Source organism: Carassius auratus, unplaced genomic scaffold (assembly GCF_003368295.1).
Source record: "Carassius auratus strain Wakin unplaced genomic scaffold, ASM336829v1 scaf_tig00035533, whole genome shotgun sequence".
Classification (NCBI taxonomy): Eukaryota; Metazoa; Chordata; class Actinopteri; order Cypriniformes; family Cyprinidae; genus Carassius; species Carassius auratus.
Window position 1 is genome coordinate 31,886 of NW_020526237.1, and position 14,905 is coordinate 46,790.

The window sequence follows — 14,905 nt, forward strand, 5'->3', positions numbered from 1 at the left end:
ACTCAAGCAACGCATAGCAACAGCCAAGCAACCACCCCAAGTACCCCTAGCATCCACATAGCAACACCATAGCAACCACACTGAGTAAACTCACAACTGCATAACAGCCTGGAAAACACCTAGAACACCATAGCAACCATCTAGCAACACCTTAGCAACTAAAGGTCGACGATGTATAGGTTTTGCCGATTAATCTGCACCGATAGTTGATTGCTAGAACAACCGGTTATCGGGAAAAATCAATGCCGATAGTTTTCCAGGTTGCATCTGTTGCTGGAGCATCTGAGAAGGGTCTGTTTTCATTATAGAGTGTGAGAGAGGCTGAAGTCTCTAGGCTCTAGTGGCTGAAGTCACTGACAGCACATGCTGTGTGTTCAGACACGTGATGCTCCACGCTGAACAGAGCGAGACACTTCAGACCTGGATTTAAAGGCAGCCGACAGGAAATCCTGTTGCGACTCAGAGCGCCATTCACGTAGTTATCCATTAAATGACATTATATTCGCCCCAAATCGTTGTTAATGTACATAATTAATTGTATATGTGGCTTTAATAAAGTCTGTATGCTTCATTTATAGAGCTATAATATAAAGATCACTCTTCCGTTTGCTCCATTTTTTTAAACAGTGAATTTCAAACTTTTCTTTGCCTCATTGTTCATTCTTGAAGTAAACTTGTGTTCATTTGGTGAATAAATAAACTGTTTTTGACCGCTGCTCGAGTTGAACGCGACACGTCCAGAGTGTGTGATACCGGTGAGTTCTCCTAGATTTAGCACTGCTCTTTTATTTTGATTAGACAATCATTAAGTATTCGAGAATAGAAACAGTTAAAGTGTGAGTGTATACACTGTGAAAAAAAAAACAGAATGCAGAAAAATTCAAACGTAAATAACAGAATTTGTAAAATAAATAAATAAACAAACTGAATTTAGGAAAAAATAAAACCGATTTTGTGGTAATTTCAACATTTACTATTACTATTATTATTACTACTACTAATATGATTCAGTACAGTTTTTTTTTTTTTTAAATAAAGCACTATTTTAGTTTTTGTTCAGTATCCATTTTTAAAACTATCAGTTAATTAATCGGTATCGGCCAGTGTGGTCCAACCTAACTATCGGTATCGGCAAAATCCATTATTGATCGACCTCTATTATTAACCTCACAAAACACTCTTGCAACCACATAGCAAGACCCTAGCAACTACTCTCAGTATACTATGAACCCCATAGCAACACCCTAGTAACCCAGCTAACCATTTTTGGTTCCCATAACATTCCAGGAATGTTAGTTTTTGGCTCCCAGAACATTATCCTAACGTTAATCTAATATTCGTATAACTTTCCCTAACCTCTTTGCTCTGATATGATCACCCTGCTGCTCGTCAGTACTCATTCAGCACACTCGTTATATAGTATAAGCAGCATGGATAAGATCTGTAATTAATATGTAAGATTACAGAGTAGCCTACCCAGATTGTATGGTACATAAAATATGACATTTATACAATTAATATTATATATATATATATATATATATATTTTTTTTATTTTTTTTTTTGTGGCTGAGGTGTTAGAGCATTGAGTTAGCAGTGCAAGATTTTACAGTTTGTGCAGCTGGAACTTCTTTTGTTCTGCAAACAAAAACATCTTGCTCAGCATCATGTTCTCTTCAGTTAGGCACTCTAAATCTCTCTGAAATCATATACTCTCATAAATATATTCATTTTAAGTAATCATTCAATAAAGAGATTGATTAACAAGAGAGTCAAGTCAACCAGAATAACAAAAAATGGCTGTTCATTTTTTAATTCTTTCAGCGCGTGACTCTCTGTGGAAGACGGTTGAAAGATCAGAGATCAGATCAGAGGCACGCAGTAAATGAAGATTAAACAAACCCATGAATTAATAATTTCTGTTATCACTCTACACTTAATCCTGGCTTAATGTTATAATGTTATATCACGTTTTGATTGATAAGTACACTTGCTTTGATTAATCATTTAAATTTGCTTGTTTGCTTCTGATATGAAAAGTATTGTTTTTTTCTGCAATTTTAGCACATGTCTGTTTAGACAGTGTTGTTGTTGTTTTTTGTCTGATATTTTGGTGTGCTTTATTTCTCTTGACACAGAGGATTATCTGCCCTTGATAGCAGGACTTATTGCAGTCATTGTGGTGTTCATCCCATTCATCTTCATCTTCATCTTCTTCATCTACTACAAAAAAGCCAAGATGGGCCATTATAACCTGAAGAATGCCAAGCCTAGTGCACAAAATGGAAACATAGCACAGAATGGAAAACACAACACTATTCCTATGAAGAAACTCCCTCAGAGCAGTATCCTTGCTTAGATTATGAAATCCTTGGGGTTTGTGCATCTACAGAGACCCACTGTCCACAAAATGATTTGTCACACCAGAGGTCTCTAGCCATCTACTTTGTGGCTTTTTTGTTTCTTTATGCATTCATTATTTTTTATTTTATGGAGCACCTGTTCATTCATTCCTCTCCTCTCACAAAATAACCATTTTAGTTTTCAGCAATCTAATGGACCAGAAGAAAATGTGTGACAAAAAGATGACAAAGAAATGCTGAATGATTTTGAAATGATTTTAAATGACCTGATGTCTACAGTGGATGTTTTCAGGAATCTACCATCTTGATATAAGTGAACGTTCATTAGCTACAAAGTGACATTGCTTGATTGAGTAATACTAGCTTTGTACTTCATTGAAGGGATGGCTCTTGTTAAATTGTGTAACAAGACTGTTCTTCTGTCTCTGGCACATTGGCCAGTTTGAAAATTTGTGTTTTGTCAAAAGTTGTACATTATGTAGAAATGAGAAATGATGCTGTATAAACAAAGTTTAAGAGGAGCACGTTCAGATAATCAACCAGTCAATTATGGTAGTAAATATAGAAAGCCAACTTCTGTTTCATGACAGATTTCAGGCCTCTGTCCTCTTCCCCAACACCTCTCTCCCATATATTCCTAATCCCAGTTTGGGATATGGGGAAGTTCTCTGGGAGCTCGGCTCCCTCCCTTCAGACAGCATGTCAAATAGACACACTATTTGCTCAGTCTGATTTAATGTCAGCGTGACTTGGAAGAAACCATGATTGAGTGTGTTACTATTCCTTTTAGTAAAATCCACACGTCATAGGGTGAAAATTTAGCACACAGTCACTGTGAAGAAGTGAAGGCTTGTGTATGAGGTTTCTAATGCTGAACCTGTGTGGAAATATTTGGATTAATTTCTGAAAATTCTCTCAGGCCTCATAGTTATTATGCTCAACCTATGATCAACATTAAATAGGAGAGCCAGTTTTATGGCTCAAGCTGTATAATGATCTTAAAAGCATAGTTTAACCAAAAACGACAGTTCTGTCATCATTTACTCACCCTCATGTTCTTCTAAAGTCTTTTTATTAATCATAAAGGTAGCACGTTTAATTATATGTTCTGAAGCAGTATGGACGTTTGTCTGTTTTTGGTTTGATATGTGTGGTCATTTGCTGTTGTATGGAAAATCATTGTGTAAAGATGATTTTAAAACAAAGTCACAAAAGTTTGGAATGGCATGAGGATGAAAAAATGGTGACAGGATTCTTGAATGATTGATATAATTAAACATATTTAAGGGCTTTGTATACAAGGTCGTTACACATTAACATCTGCAACGTTTTCAATGGAAAGATAGTTTTATAGGGTAATAAAAATAACCTGAGAATAACATAAGGGAACGTTCTGTATATATTATTTTTAGGTTATTTAAAACTAACCACCCTGCAACGTTCTGGGAATGTCATTCTCTAAAAAATAACCAAATGCGAACCAAAAACCAACGTTAGGGGAACGATCTGTGTTTTCTGGGAATGACCCTGAATTCCTAGCAACTGCAAAGCAACACCATACCAATCACAAAGACTATTATAGCAACCTCAAAGACTACCCAAGAAACTGCATCGTAACACCCTAGAAACCACCCTGGAACATTATCAGTCTATTTGTCTCTCCTGTTTTTTATTCAGATTCCAGACTTATACATATTTAATTATTATAAAAAATAAAAAAAAAACTAACACTAGCTTTTCTAATCTTTTTGCATTAAATATATTAAGCCCTATTCAGACGGGACTAGTTTTCTAAACTGTATATCTGGACAGCACAAAGATCACGTGCTCTGTGTGTGTGCATTGTGTATAGATATTCGGATTGATTACCATCACACAAATACAGTGAAGCGAAATGACTATTACAGCAAACCATGTTAATGTCTGTTTTTTTATTCGTTGTAAACCCATGTTTAATTTTTATAAAGGTACATCTGTAATTAAAATATTATGTAACTGAGTGCAGAAATGAACAGAAATGTAAGTAATCTTACCTGAAGTCGAACAGTTTACGTGATCTGACTCTTGATTTTATTATTATTATTACATATATTTTTTTAATTATTTTTATACGTTGCCGGGAAGCAAACATATCAAACATGCATGCGGTAAGAGCATACAGTAATTCACGTTGGCCAAAACACACAAAGAAACTTGTAAAAAAAAAATTGCCGCAATCAAAGACATTCGCATTAGGATGGGATTCATTTTCTCAGAGGATCACTGAGTTTACTGAATGTAAATATATACTGTTGTTTATTCAAACTTCAAACTCATTTAACTTAACACCTTGAAACAACATGTTTTAAAACCACTTCATACAGGTCAAACTTTCTCAAGCCAACATCAAAGTTTGTTCACAAACTGTACTTGTCTAGTTACTGTTGTCATATGAATGGCCTTATTTACAGCTGTATGTTTCACTCTTCCTCATTCTGACACTGAAACTGTTAAAAAGCTACCAAGATATTAAAAAGAGCGTAATTGTGTGGTTTTAAAATGGTGGCAAACTTGTGGACCATTCATGTCGCCAATAAAACAACTCTGTTTTCATTGCATGTGGATGTACATCATTTCAAACCTGTCAGAAGTACTTTTCATTAGCCTACTTTAGCTGGTGAGTGTCTTCTTGTGCACTTGTTTGATTCTATAGCTTCATTATTTGTAAGGCACGTTCCTGAAGAACACTACTGAATGCCCTATTCAGCTCGACCCGCTGAGGGTTACACTGGTACAACAGATCTGTTTGATAACTGCTACAATTCAGTCACAAGCAGAGGTGGGTAGTAACGAGTTACATTTACTTCGTTACATTTACTTGAGTAATTTTTCGGGGTAACTAATACTTTTCGGAGTATATTTAAAGATGGGTACTTTATACTCTTACTTGAGTAATTTTTTTGGGAAAAATCTGTACTTTTACTTCGTTACTGTGGCCGACGCCCCTCTCGTTACTTTATCTTAAAGCAATAAATGTTATAAATGCTTCAGTTTATTCCAAACACGCCGTCTACTTTTCTCTGGGCAATGAGCGATGCCCATTCGCGAATGACTCATTCTTTTGAGTCAATTCTGTTCAAAGGCTTGATCAAACCAATTGGCAAACGAGTGAATTGGTTCATGAATCAGTTTGAATGAGTCGTTCAGCTCCCTGCCTCACGAGCTGAGCGTCTGAAGCGGTTCACTCAGAGTTGTAACGTTTAAGAATATCAGCAGCGCTGAAAACGGGGCTATGGAACTGCACTGAATTGAAAGCAAATCTACAAAGGCTATTATTTGCTTGCGATGGAGATCCTTATTAGATGAACACCACGTGTGCTGTCTACTGTTTAACAGGTAATAACTTGGGCTACATTCTATTACAGTACACGATACCACTGTGACATTAGTTTGTTGTACGTGTGTGACTTATAACAGAGGGGAGTCAAGTTGAATGCAGCTTCCAAAAGACAAAAAAATAGCCGATTAAGATTTTATTAATTTTAATACAATCACACCGGTGCGAGTACGTTCAACAAGTCATATCAGCTGCTAAATTCAGATCTGTGATCGCTTGCTGGCGCTGAGCCAGAGACAGACGCGTTTTTACAGCGCTGCGCATTATAACCAATAACACAAGATTCTGTTGAGCTTTTGAATGCAATGGCCAATCAGAGGTGTTCAGATGAGTCATCGCTAAAATGCCGATGCTTCCTTCACTCGCTCACTGAATGGAGACCTCTTTCTGGCGAATTCTCTCGTCAGAAACAACAAAGTGCAGATGTGTGTACGAATCTATAATTAAGATATTGATTTCACAGTGTTAACAGTTTCAGTGATTTTAACAGGAGTTTCTGAGAGTGATTGAAATCTAGACATTCAGTGAAAATGATCTTTAATCATGTAAATGTTATTTGCTCTCTTTCTGAACAATGAAAGATTAGTAGCAATATTTATATCACATTAACTTTCAATGTTAAATTCACATTTAATATAAAGCCAGTCGTATTAAAAATATGTTATGGCATGACACCTATATTTGTTACTTAAGTAAACAGACAGGGTTTTATAATAAATTACATAAATTGGAGTAAAGGCTGATGAAATATATACATTTATACACACACACATACATTACATACATTTTATCTAAATAAAAATAGGCTCCGTATATATGACCCAAAGTAACTAGTAACTAACTACTTGAGTAGATTTTTTATCCGATACTCTTTTACTCTTACTCAAGTAACTATTCAAGACTAGCACTTTTACTTTTACTTGAGTAAAGTATTTGGGTACTCTACCCACCTCTGGTCACAAGGACATTATGTGTGTTTGAATCTCATGTATTCAGACTTTTCTGCATACTGTATAGTATGCATCAGTCATGATCATGTCTGTGGGAGTCCAAAATGAGTCATTCTGACCCAGAAAGCGTTGTGGGAAGTGATATGAAACCGCATGTTTTTATATAGACCCACCCCTATTTATATCCGAGCTCGAGGGTTGACAATGAAGGGCTGAAGTAAAGAGCTGTGGGGTTTTCAAAGGTGGCCTTTAAACACTCAATGCGATTTTCAAAACAACTTTGCCTTATCTAAAAGATTGGTGATTGGGTTCCCTCTAAGTCAAGTCCCGGTTTTGTCGTGACAGGGTACAAATGAATAAAGTTGCAACGTGCACTTTTAGAGAGATGTGTGGGGGAGGGATACCACTGAATAAAACAGGCAGCTGAGCGGTGGCAGACTGGGCAGTGGTGCCCTGCGATAAATGAAATATTCGAGACCGTGTGCTGTGTTAATGCTTGATCTATTTAATACCGTTAGCTGGTTAGAAACGGTTACAGCGCAGCTAACAAATGAAAATGACGGCGGCGCGGAGGGATCGGATTCTCTTCACGTGTCTCGTGATGGATCTGCTGTCGCTGCGGTATGCGTTTAATGGTAGGACATTTATATAAAGACTATTGTATTTTTACAATCCGGAAGAAAAATAAAAAATTTCCAGGACAATTTTCCGTGTTAAACTGAAGAGAGGTGATTTAAATAAGCTAAAGAGTGATTGTAAGGCCCCGGTGTTTTATTTCCTCCGCTGTGACTCGCTTCTGAAAATACTTTTGCGTAGGTAACGTTAACACTGTTTAATTAGCGATATGATAACGTTGTCAAACAATATAAATATACTGTGTTTGTTATCATTAAAAGCTGCATTTAGCAGTTTAACCACAGCCAGTCATAAAAGTAGCCTGTCAGCAAATGCAAATATACTGTAGAGTTAAATTAACTGTAACGTTAGTTCCGTTAGACAAGTTAGGGGTCAGCAAGTTGACTGTGATTACTCCCATACGAAAATTAACCATGGTTTTATTGTAGCAAAAGTGTAATAACCATGTTTTTTGTTGTTGTTGTATAGCTTAGGCCCACAATTTGTTTTGCCACAGTTTTACTACAAATGGTTAAACTATGGCTAGTATAGCATAACTATGGTTAATTTGTGGTTACCAGGATCTAACTCTAGTAACCATGTTTTTTATTATTATTATTATTATTATTTGTAGTAAAACCGGCTAGTGTAGGCTGGTCGAATAGTTTTTTTTAGAAGGGTTGCATTAAAAATTTGTCTGTGAAGTGCAAAACATTATAGCCCGCTGGCACACTTATAACAATACAAAATAGACCGTTGAACATATTGGGTCCGATATTATTATGTACTTAAGTGTATTGGATAAGATAGTTAAGATGGTGACTCTGTTTTGAAACATGGCTGAGGGTCGGTCCTCAGTGGTCAAAAAAGCAATAGCTGCAACATACCAGCTAGAAGCCTGCTTTGTGCTAAAAACAACAGTCAAGTGTGCATTTGTTTGAAAAATTAATTTCTTTATTGCTGTCAAACGATTAATTTTTTGTAATATATATATATATATATATATATATATATATATATATATATATATATATATATATATATACACAGGTTTGTATATATCTAAGGAAAAATATGTAAATATTTTAAAAATATATAGTGTATGTGTAAACAAAAACTTTTATTTTGGATGCGATTAGTTAAAATTGATTGTTTGACAGCACTACATTTCTGTAATTTTTTTAATGTTTCTATAAATTTGACCTATTTGAAGTATTTGGCATGTCATCTACTCTATTATGCTTAATGTGTCTTGCAGATATCTCCATCAGCTTTGTGAATCACAGTGGAACAGTGATAGTGGGCAAGCAGTATGAGCTCCAGTGCATCATTCAGAATGTGGATCCATCTAAGAGTGTTGTTGTGAGATGGTACAAACTGAGTCAAACCAACTCCACTGATGCCAACATGACTTTAGTCAGTAACTCATCTAAACTCCAGATCAGTCCAAGCAAAACTGATGATGGGGCTCAATACTGGTGTGAAGTAGAAAGAACTCCACCAGTGTCATCAGAACGTCTCAACATTACTGTACATTGTGTGTACAATAATTTATCCAGGTTAACTTTGCAGTGCTTATTGTAAATCATTTTATTTAGTGAAGCCCAACACTCATAGAAAGAATGTGTGTATTATTTGGTTACTAAATAATGTCTTTGCAGTCCGTACATTTCACTTTGGAAGATAAATTTGGTGAAGTAAATTCATCAAATGCACCTTCCAATGGAATTGGAAACTAGCAACCAGCCCGAGTACCCTAGCAACTTCATAACAGCAACCCAAACCTCTTTACGTTAAACAACTATTCTATCGCTGTTTAAATAGTGATAGAATAATGTTAAGTACACCTTGTTTGTTATTATTATTTATAGTTTAACCACAGTCAGTCATAAAAGTAGTCTGTCAGCAAATGCAAATATACTGTAGAGTTAAATGAACTGTAACCTTAGTTAATTTCATCCCCCCCAATTTTTTTTTAAATATATATATAAATACACATATATAAATGATATGAATATAAATGTAAATATTTTCAAAATATATAGTGTATGTGTAAACAAAAACTTTTATTTTGGATGTGATTAGTTTAAATTGATTGTTTGACAGCACTACATTTCTGTAATTTTTTTTTAATGTTTCTATAAATTTGACCAATTTGAAGTATTTGGCATGTCATCTACTCTATTATGCTTAATGTGTCTTGCAGATATCTCCATCAGATTTGTGAATCACAGTGGAGCAGTGATAGTGGGCAAGCAGTATGAGCTCCAGTGCATCATTCAGAATGTGGATCCATCTAAGAGTGTTGTTGTGAGGTGGTACAAACTGAGTCAAACCAACTCCACTGATGCCAACACGACTTCAGTCAGTAACTCATCTAAACTCCAGATCAGTCCAAGCAAAACTGATGATGGAGCTCAATACTGGTGTGAAGCAGGAACTCCACCAGTGTTATCAGAACGTCTCAACATTACTGTACATTGTGTGTACAATAATTTATCCAGGTTAACTTTGCAGTTTTTTCAGTGGTCTTCATTTTTATCACGTGAGACCTATTTTTCTCTTTGTTCTTTCCGGTAGATAAACCGATCATCAATAAGAACAAACTGCCCTCCACAGTGCCTGTATTTCGAGGTTATCCAGAGGTGCTTGTTTGCGAAGCCGATGGAAACCCAAAACCAACAATCAGCTGGAGCCTCGGCGCAAATGACAAGAAGGACAGTGAAAAACTTAATATAACAGAGTCAACACCTGAGAACGTGTCCTGCACTGCAAACAATTCTGTTGGCAGTGACATCAGACATGTAAAGGTGATATTAAAAGGTAACTATGCATCTTTGCTTGTATTGATTTAGATTTCCAACAGCTGTTTCTTTATTGCCATTAACATTTACTTTTACTTTAAAATAAAGGGATGTTCCAAAACTGAAATTTTGATCAGGCCAAATGCATGGTGTTCAGATGTTCACGCTAGTCCAAATATGCAATAAATCACAAAGAAAGAAAATTACCAAATCATTAACAATTATGTAAGAGACGCTTAATGATGTGATCAGAAAGCATTTAATTATTTTGATTATTTGATTGTACACATGGCCACTTGCTATGATTAATAATTTAAATTTGCTTGTTTGCTTCTGATACGGAAAATCATGAAGTACATTAATCTACAATTTTAGCACTTATCTGTTTAGACAGTGCTGTTGTTGTTGTTTTGTGTCTGATCTTTTGGTGTACTTTATTTCTCTTGACACAGAGGATTACCTGCCCTTGATAGCAGGACTTATTGCAGTCATTGTGGCCTTCATCTCAGTCATCTTCATCTTCATCCTCTCGATCTACTACAAAACAGCAAAGATGGGCCATTATAACCTGAAGAATGCCAAGCCTAGTGCACAAAATGGAAACATAGCACAGAATGGAAAACACAACACTATTCCTATGAAAAAACTCTCTCAGAGCAGTATCCTTGCTTAAGTTATGATATCCCTGGGTTTTGTGCATCTACCGAGACCCAGTGTCCACAAAATGATTTTTCAAACTGGTAGTCTCTAGCCATCTACTTTGTGGCTTTTTTGTCTCTTCATGGCTTCATTATTTTTATTTTATGGAGCACCTATTCATTCACTCCTCTCCTAGATCCAGTTTCTATCAACTGTTAATTATATCACAAAATAACATTTTTAGTTTTCAGCAATCTAATGGATTAGAAGAAAATATGTGACTAAACGGATGACAAAGAAATGCTGAATGATTTTAAATGAATGGACCTGATGTCTACAGTGGATGTTTTCAGGAATCTACCATCTTGATATAAGTGAACGTTCATTAGCTACAAAGTGACATTGCTTGATTGAGTAATACTAGCTTTGTACGCCATTGAAGGGAAGGCTCTTGTTAAATTTTGTAACAAGACTGTTGTTCTGTCTCTGGCACATTGGCCAGTTTGAATATTTGTGTTTTGTCAAAGCTATACAGTATGTAGAAATGAGAAATTATGTTGTATTAACATAGTTCAGGAGGAGCACGTTCAAATAATCAACCAGCTACAGTCATGGCCAAATATATCGGCACCCTTGGTAAATTGTTAATCCTTTTGAACTTTTATAAAAAAAAAAAAATCACAAAAATCGTTGGATTGGATAATGAGAATTTAAAATGGAGGGACGTATCATCACGAAATACATGTTTTTCTCTAATACTCATTGTCCCCAATTAAAAGCACCCTTTTATTCAATACTTTTTTAAACCTCCATTTGCCAGTCTAACGGCTCTAAATTTTCTCCTATATTGCCTGATGAGGTTAGAGAACACCTCACAAGAGATCAGAGACCATTCCTTCATCAGAATCTCTCCAAACCCTTCAGATTCCCAGCTCCATGTTGGTGCTTCTAATCTTCAGTACTCCACACTCCTTGTCTATAGGGTTTAGTTCAGAGGACTAGAAATGGCTATAGCAGAAGTCTGGCTTTGTGCTCAGTGACCTATTTTTGTGTTGTTTTTAAGGTTTGTGTTCGGGTTATTGTACAGATGGGAGATCTAAACATGGCCCATTAAAATATTTCTAACAGAGTCAGTCACTTACTGATTTTTTATCTGTTGGTATTTGATAGAATCCATGATGCCATATATCGAAACAAGATGTCCAGAACCTCCAGCAGAAATATAGGCCCACGACATAAAAAATGCAGCTGTATAAAGTATTTCATTGTACACATGGGGTACTTTTTATCCCTGGTTGCACCAAACCCATTTTGAGTGTTTGCTGCCAAAAAGCTCTTTTTTAGTTTCAGCTGACCATAGAAGCCAGTCACATTTAAAGTTCCAGTCATCATGTCTGATATCTGTATATCCTGGGAGTTTTTTTTTTTTTTTTTGGATGGGCAAGGACATTTTTCTTTAAACCTTTCGAAACAACATGTGGCCATTTTTTAAGGTTTTCTGACCCCAAGACTCAACTATTTTCTGAAATTCTCCAGCTGTGATCCTTGCAGAGTCTTTAGCCACTCAGACTCTCCTCCTCAGAGTGCATTAGAATGATGTAGGACACACGTCCTCTTCCAGGCAGATTCGTAACATTGGAAATTCTTAATTATTGCCCTGATGGTGGAAATTGGAATTTTCAATGCTCAAGCTTTTTTCTTTAAGCCACCTTACTAATTTGTGAATCTCAATTATCTTTTGCTGTACATCAGAAATAAATTATTTTTTGTTTCTCATTGTTATGAATGATTAGGGGAATTTAGGCTTCGTTTTCCCTCCTATTTATATTTATGTGAAACAGGAAACCATTGCTGGATAATTTCATGTTCATAATCACCCTGGATTGCTCAAAATTGTGAACATGAATGGGAATATACTTCAGAGATATTTTACTCATAAGAATTTCTAGGGGTGCCAATAATTGTGTCCAACATGTATTTGAGAAAAACATTTATTTCATAATGATATTTTCCCCCATTTTAAATTATTATTATCCAATGAAAGTTTAGATTTTTGTGATTTTTTTTAAATAAAAGATCAAAAGGATTAACAACACAGATTAATTTTCACAGCCGCCTTTGATTATATTTACCGAAGGTGCCGATATTTTTGGCCATGACTGTAAGCTTCATAGTAAATATATATACAGCCAACTTGTGTTTCATGACAGATTTCAGGCCTCTGTCCTCCGCCCCAACACCTCTCTCCCATCTATTCCTAATCCCAGTTTGGGATATGGGGAAGTTCTCTGGGAGCTCGGCTCCCTCCCTTCAGACAGCATGTCAAATAGACACACTATTTGCTCAGTCTGATTATATGTAAGCGTGACTTGAAAGAAACCATGATTGAGTGTGTTACTATTCCTTTGGTAAAATCCACACTTCATAGGGTGAAAATTTAGCACACGGTGACTGTGAAGAAGTGAAGGCTTGTGTATGAGGTTTCTAATGCTGAACCTGTGTGGAAATATTTGGATGAATTTCTGAAAATTCTCTCAGGCCTCATAGTTATTATGCTCAACCTATGCTCAAAATTAAATAGGAGAGCCAGTTTTATGGTTCAAGCTGTATAATGATGTTAAAAGCATAGTTTAACCAAAAATGAAAGTTCTGTCATCATTTACTTGCCCTCATGTTCTTCTAAAGGCTTTTTATAAATCATCATAAATGTTAAAAAAAACACTTAAAGTCACATAAATTTGGAACGACATGAGGATGAAAAAATTATGACTAAATTTCAATCTTTTTAATTTAGGCACTGGATCTATGTGTTTAATTTCAAATTCTTTATTCAGCGTTTAATTTTGAATGTGATCTCACCCATATTCTGGTGGGTTTTAAATTTTGTATGGAATTTATATCATCTGTCCTTTTAAGCACATGACATTTGAATTTGATAATTTGAATTTGTAAATGAATTTGTTGTTTAAAAGAAATGTATAGTAAAATAAATATTCTTTTCAAAGAATCGTTTCAGCCTAAATTTTATAGTATTGAACGGAAGTCGGTTAAATACAGTTCTGTTGTGTATTAACTATATGGCATAATTAATAAACAACAACTACATTATTTTAATTTACCTCAGGGGCTTTTCTATTTGGTGTTTTCTTTTATTATTTTCATTTTTATAATAGTTTTTTACAACAGTAAATCGAGCAGGTATGTTGAAACAGATGCTCCCTTGAGTGTCTTTCACCAGCAGCATTTTTAATCTTGTCATATATCAGACATTTGAAACACACACATTTTGGCCAGTGATTAATATTTTATTCTTATGTTGAATAAACATTATTAACATTATATGTAATATCTATATATGATAGGTAAAAATTTCTAACCTGAATGCACTGTAAGTCGCTTTGGTTAAATGCATTAATTTAATTTAATATCTGAAGCGTAGCTGCACAGCAGGGATGATGCATCAACTGTCCAACATGGAGATGTTTTATTCCAATTAAATAACTTTCTGATGTGATTACCAAACAGTCAATTTTTCCACATTTTCCTGATTAAAGAACCAATTTAAACCAGCCCAAGCTTCAAGCCTTGCTGTAGCTGGTTTAGCATGGTTTTAGAGGGATTTTGATCACCTTTTGCTGGCCAGGCTGGGAGAGCAGTTGACCATTGTCAACTATTGTTGTTGTTTTTTCAGCAGGTGAAAATGTCTCTGTGCCTACAGAGAAACAAACAATAAAACTATCACAGAAAACTGTAATGTTTTCTATTAAATATAATAATTACAAAGGTTACAAACCACCAACATTTAACCATTAAAACTGTTGTCTGTAGTGTGTTTTGGAACATCTTCCAGGATGTATTGGTTTTATCAAGCCACAAATAGAATGCAACAAATTACCGGTAGAGACAAACAGGGTCAATGACAGTTTCCAGTAAAACCAATACAAGTCCCATTGTAACCAGTTAAACCATTACACATTTTGTAATGGTGTCCAATTTGTTTTTCTCAGCTGGGTCGGTAAGAAAGTTTGTATGCCTTTAAAATGTGTCATGTTCAGATATATTGGAAAATGTTTAGGAATTATTTTACCTCAGAAACTCAGTTGCGCACGTGTTTTTCAATGTGAACTGTATAAATGGTGTCATTTCTGTAGCCACTCG

The 14,905-nt window shown here is 35.4% G+C and overlaps 1 protein-coding gene across 1 annotated transcript in view; it reads left to right on the forward strand.

The window, feature by feature from the left end:
- LOC113082009 (hemicentin-1-like) overlaps positions 1-13,861 on the forward strand; it is a 28,503-nt gene extending 14,642 nt beyond the window's left edge. Inside the window, exons 4-7 of the mRNA XM_026253910.1 lie at positions 8,563-8,841; positions 9,511-9,786; positions 9,885-10,127; positions 10,561-13,861. Of these exons, the coding sequence (XP_026109695.1) occupies positions 8,563-8,841; positions 9,511-9,786; positions 9,885-10,127; positions 10,561-10,781 (1,019 nt within the window). The 3' untranslated portion in view covers positions 10,782-13,861. The remainder of the gene's footprint in view (positions 1-8,562; positions 8,842-9,510; positions 9,787-9,884; positions 10,128-10,560) is intronic.
- The last annotated feature ends 1,044 nt before the right edge of the window (positions 13,862-14,905 follow it).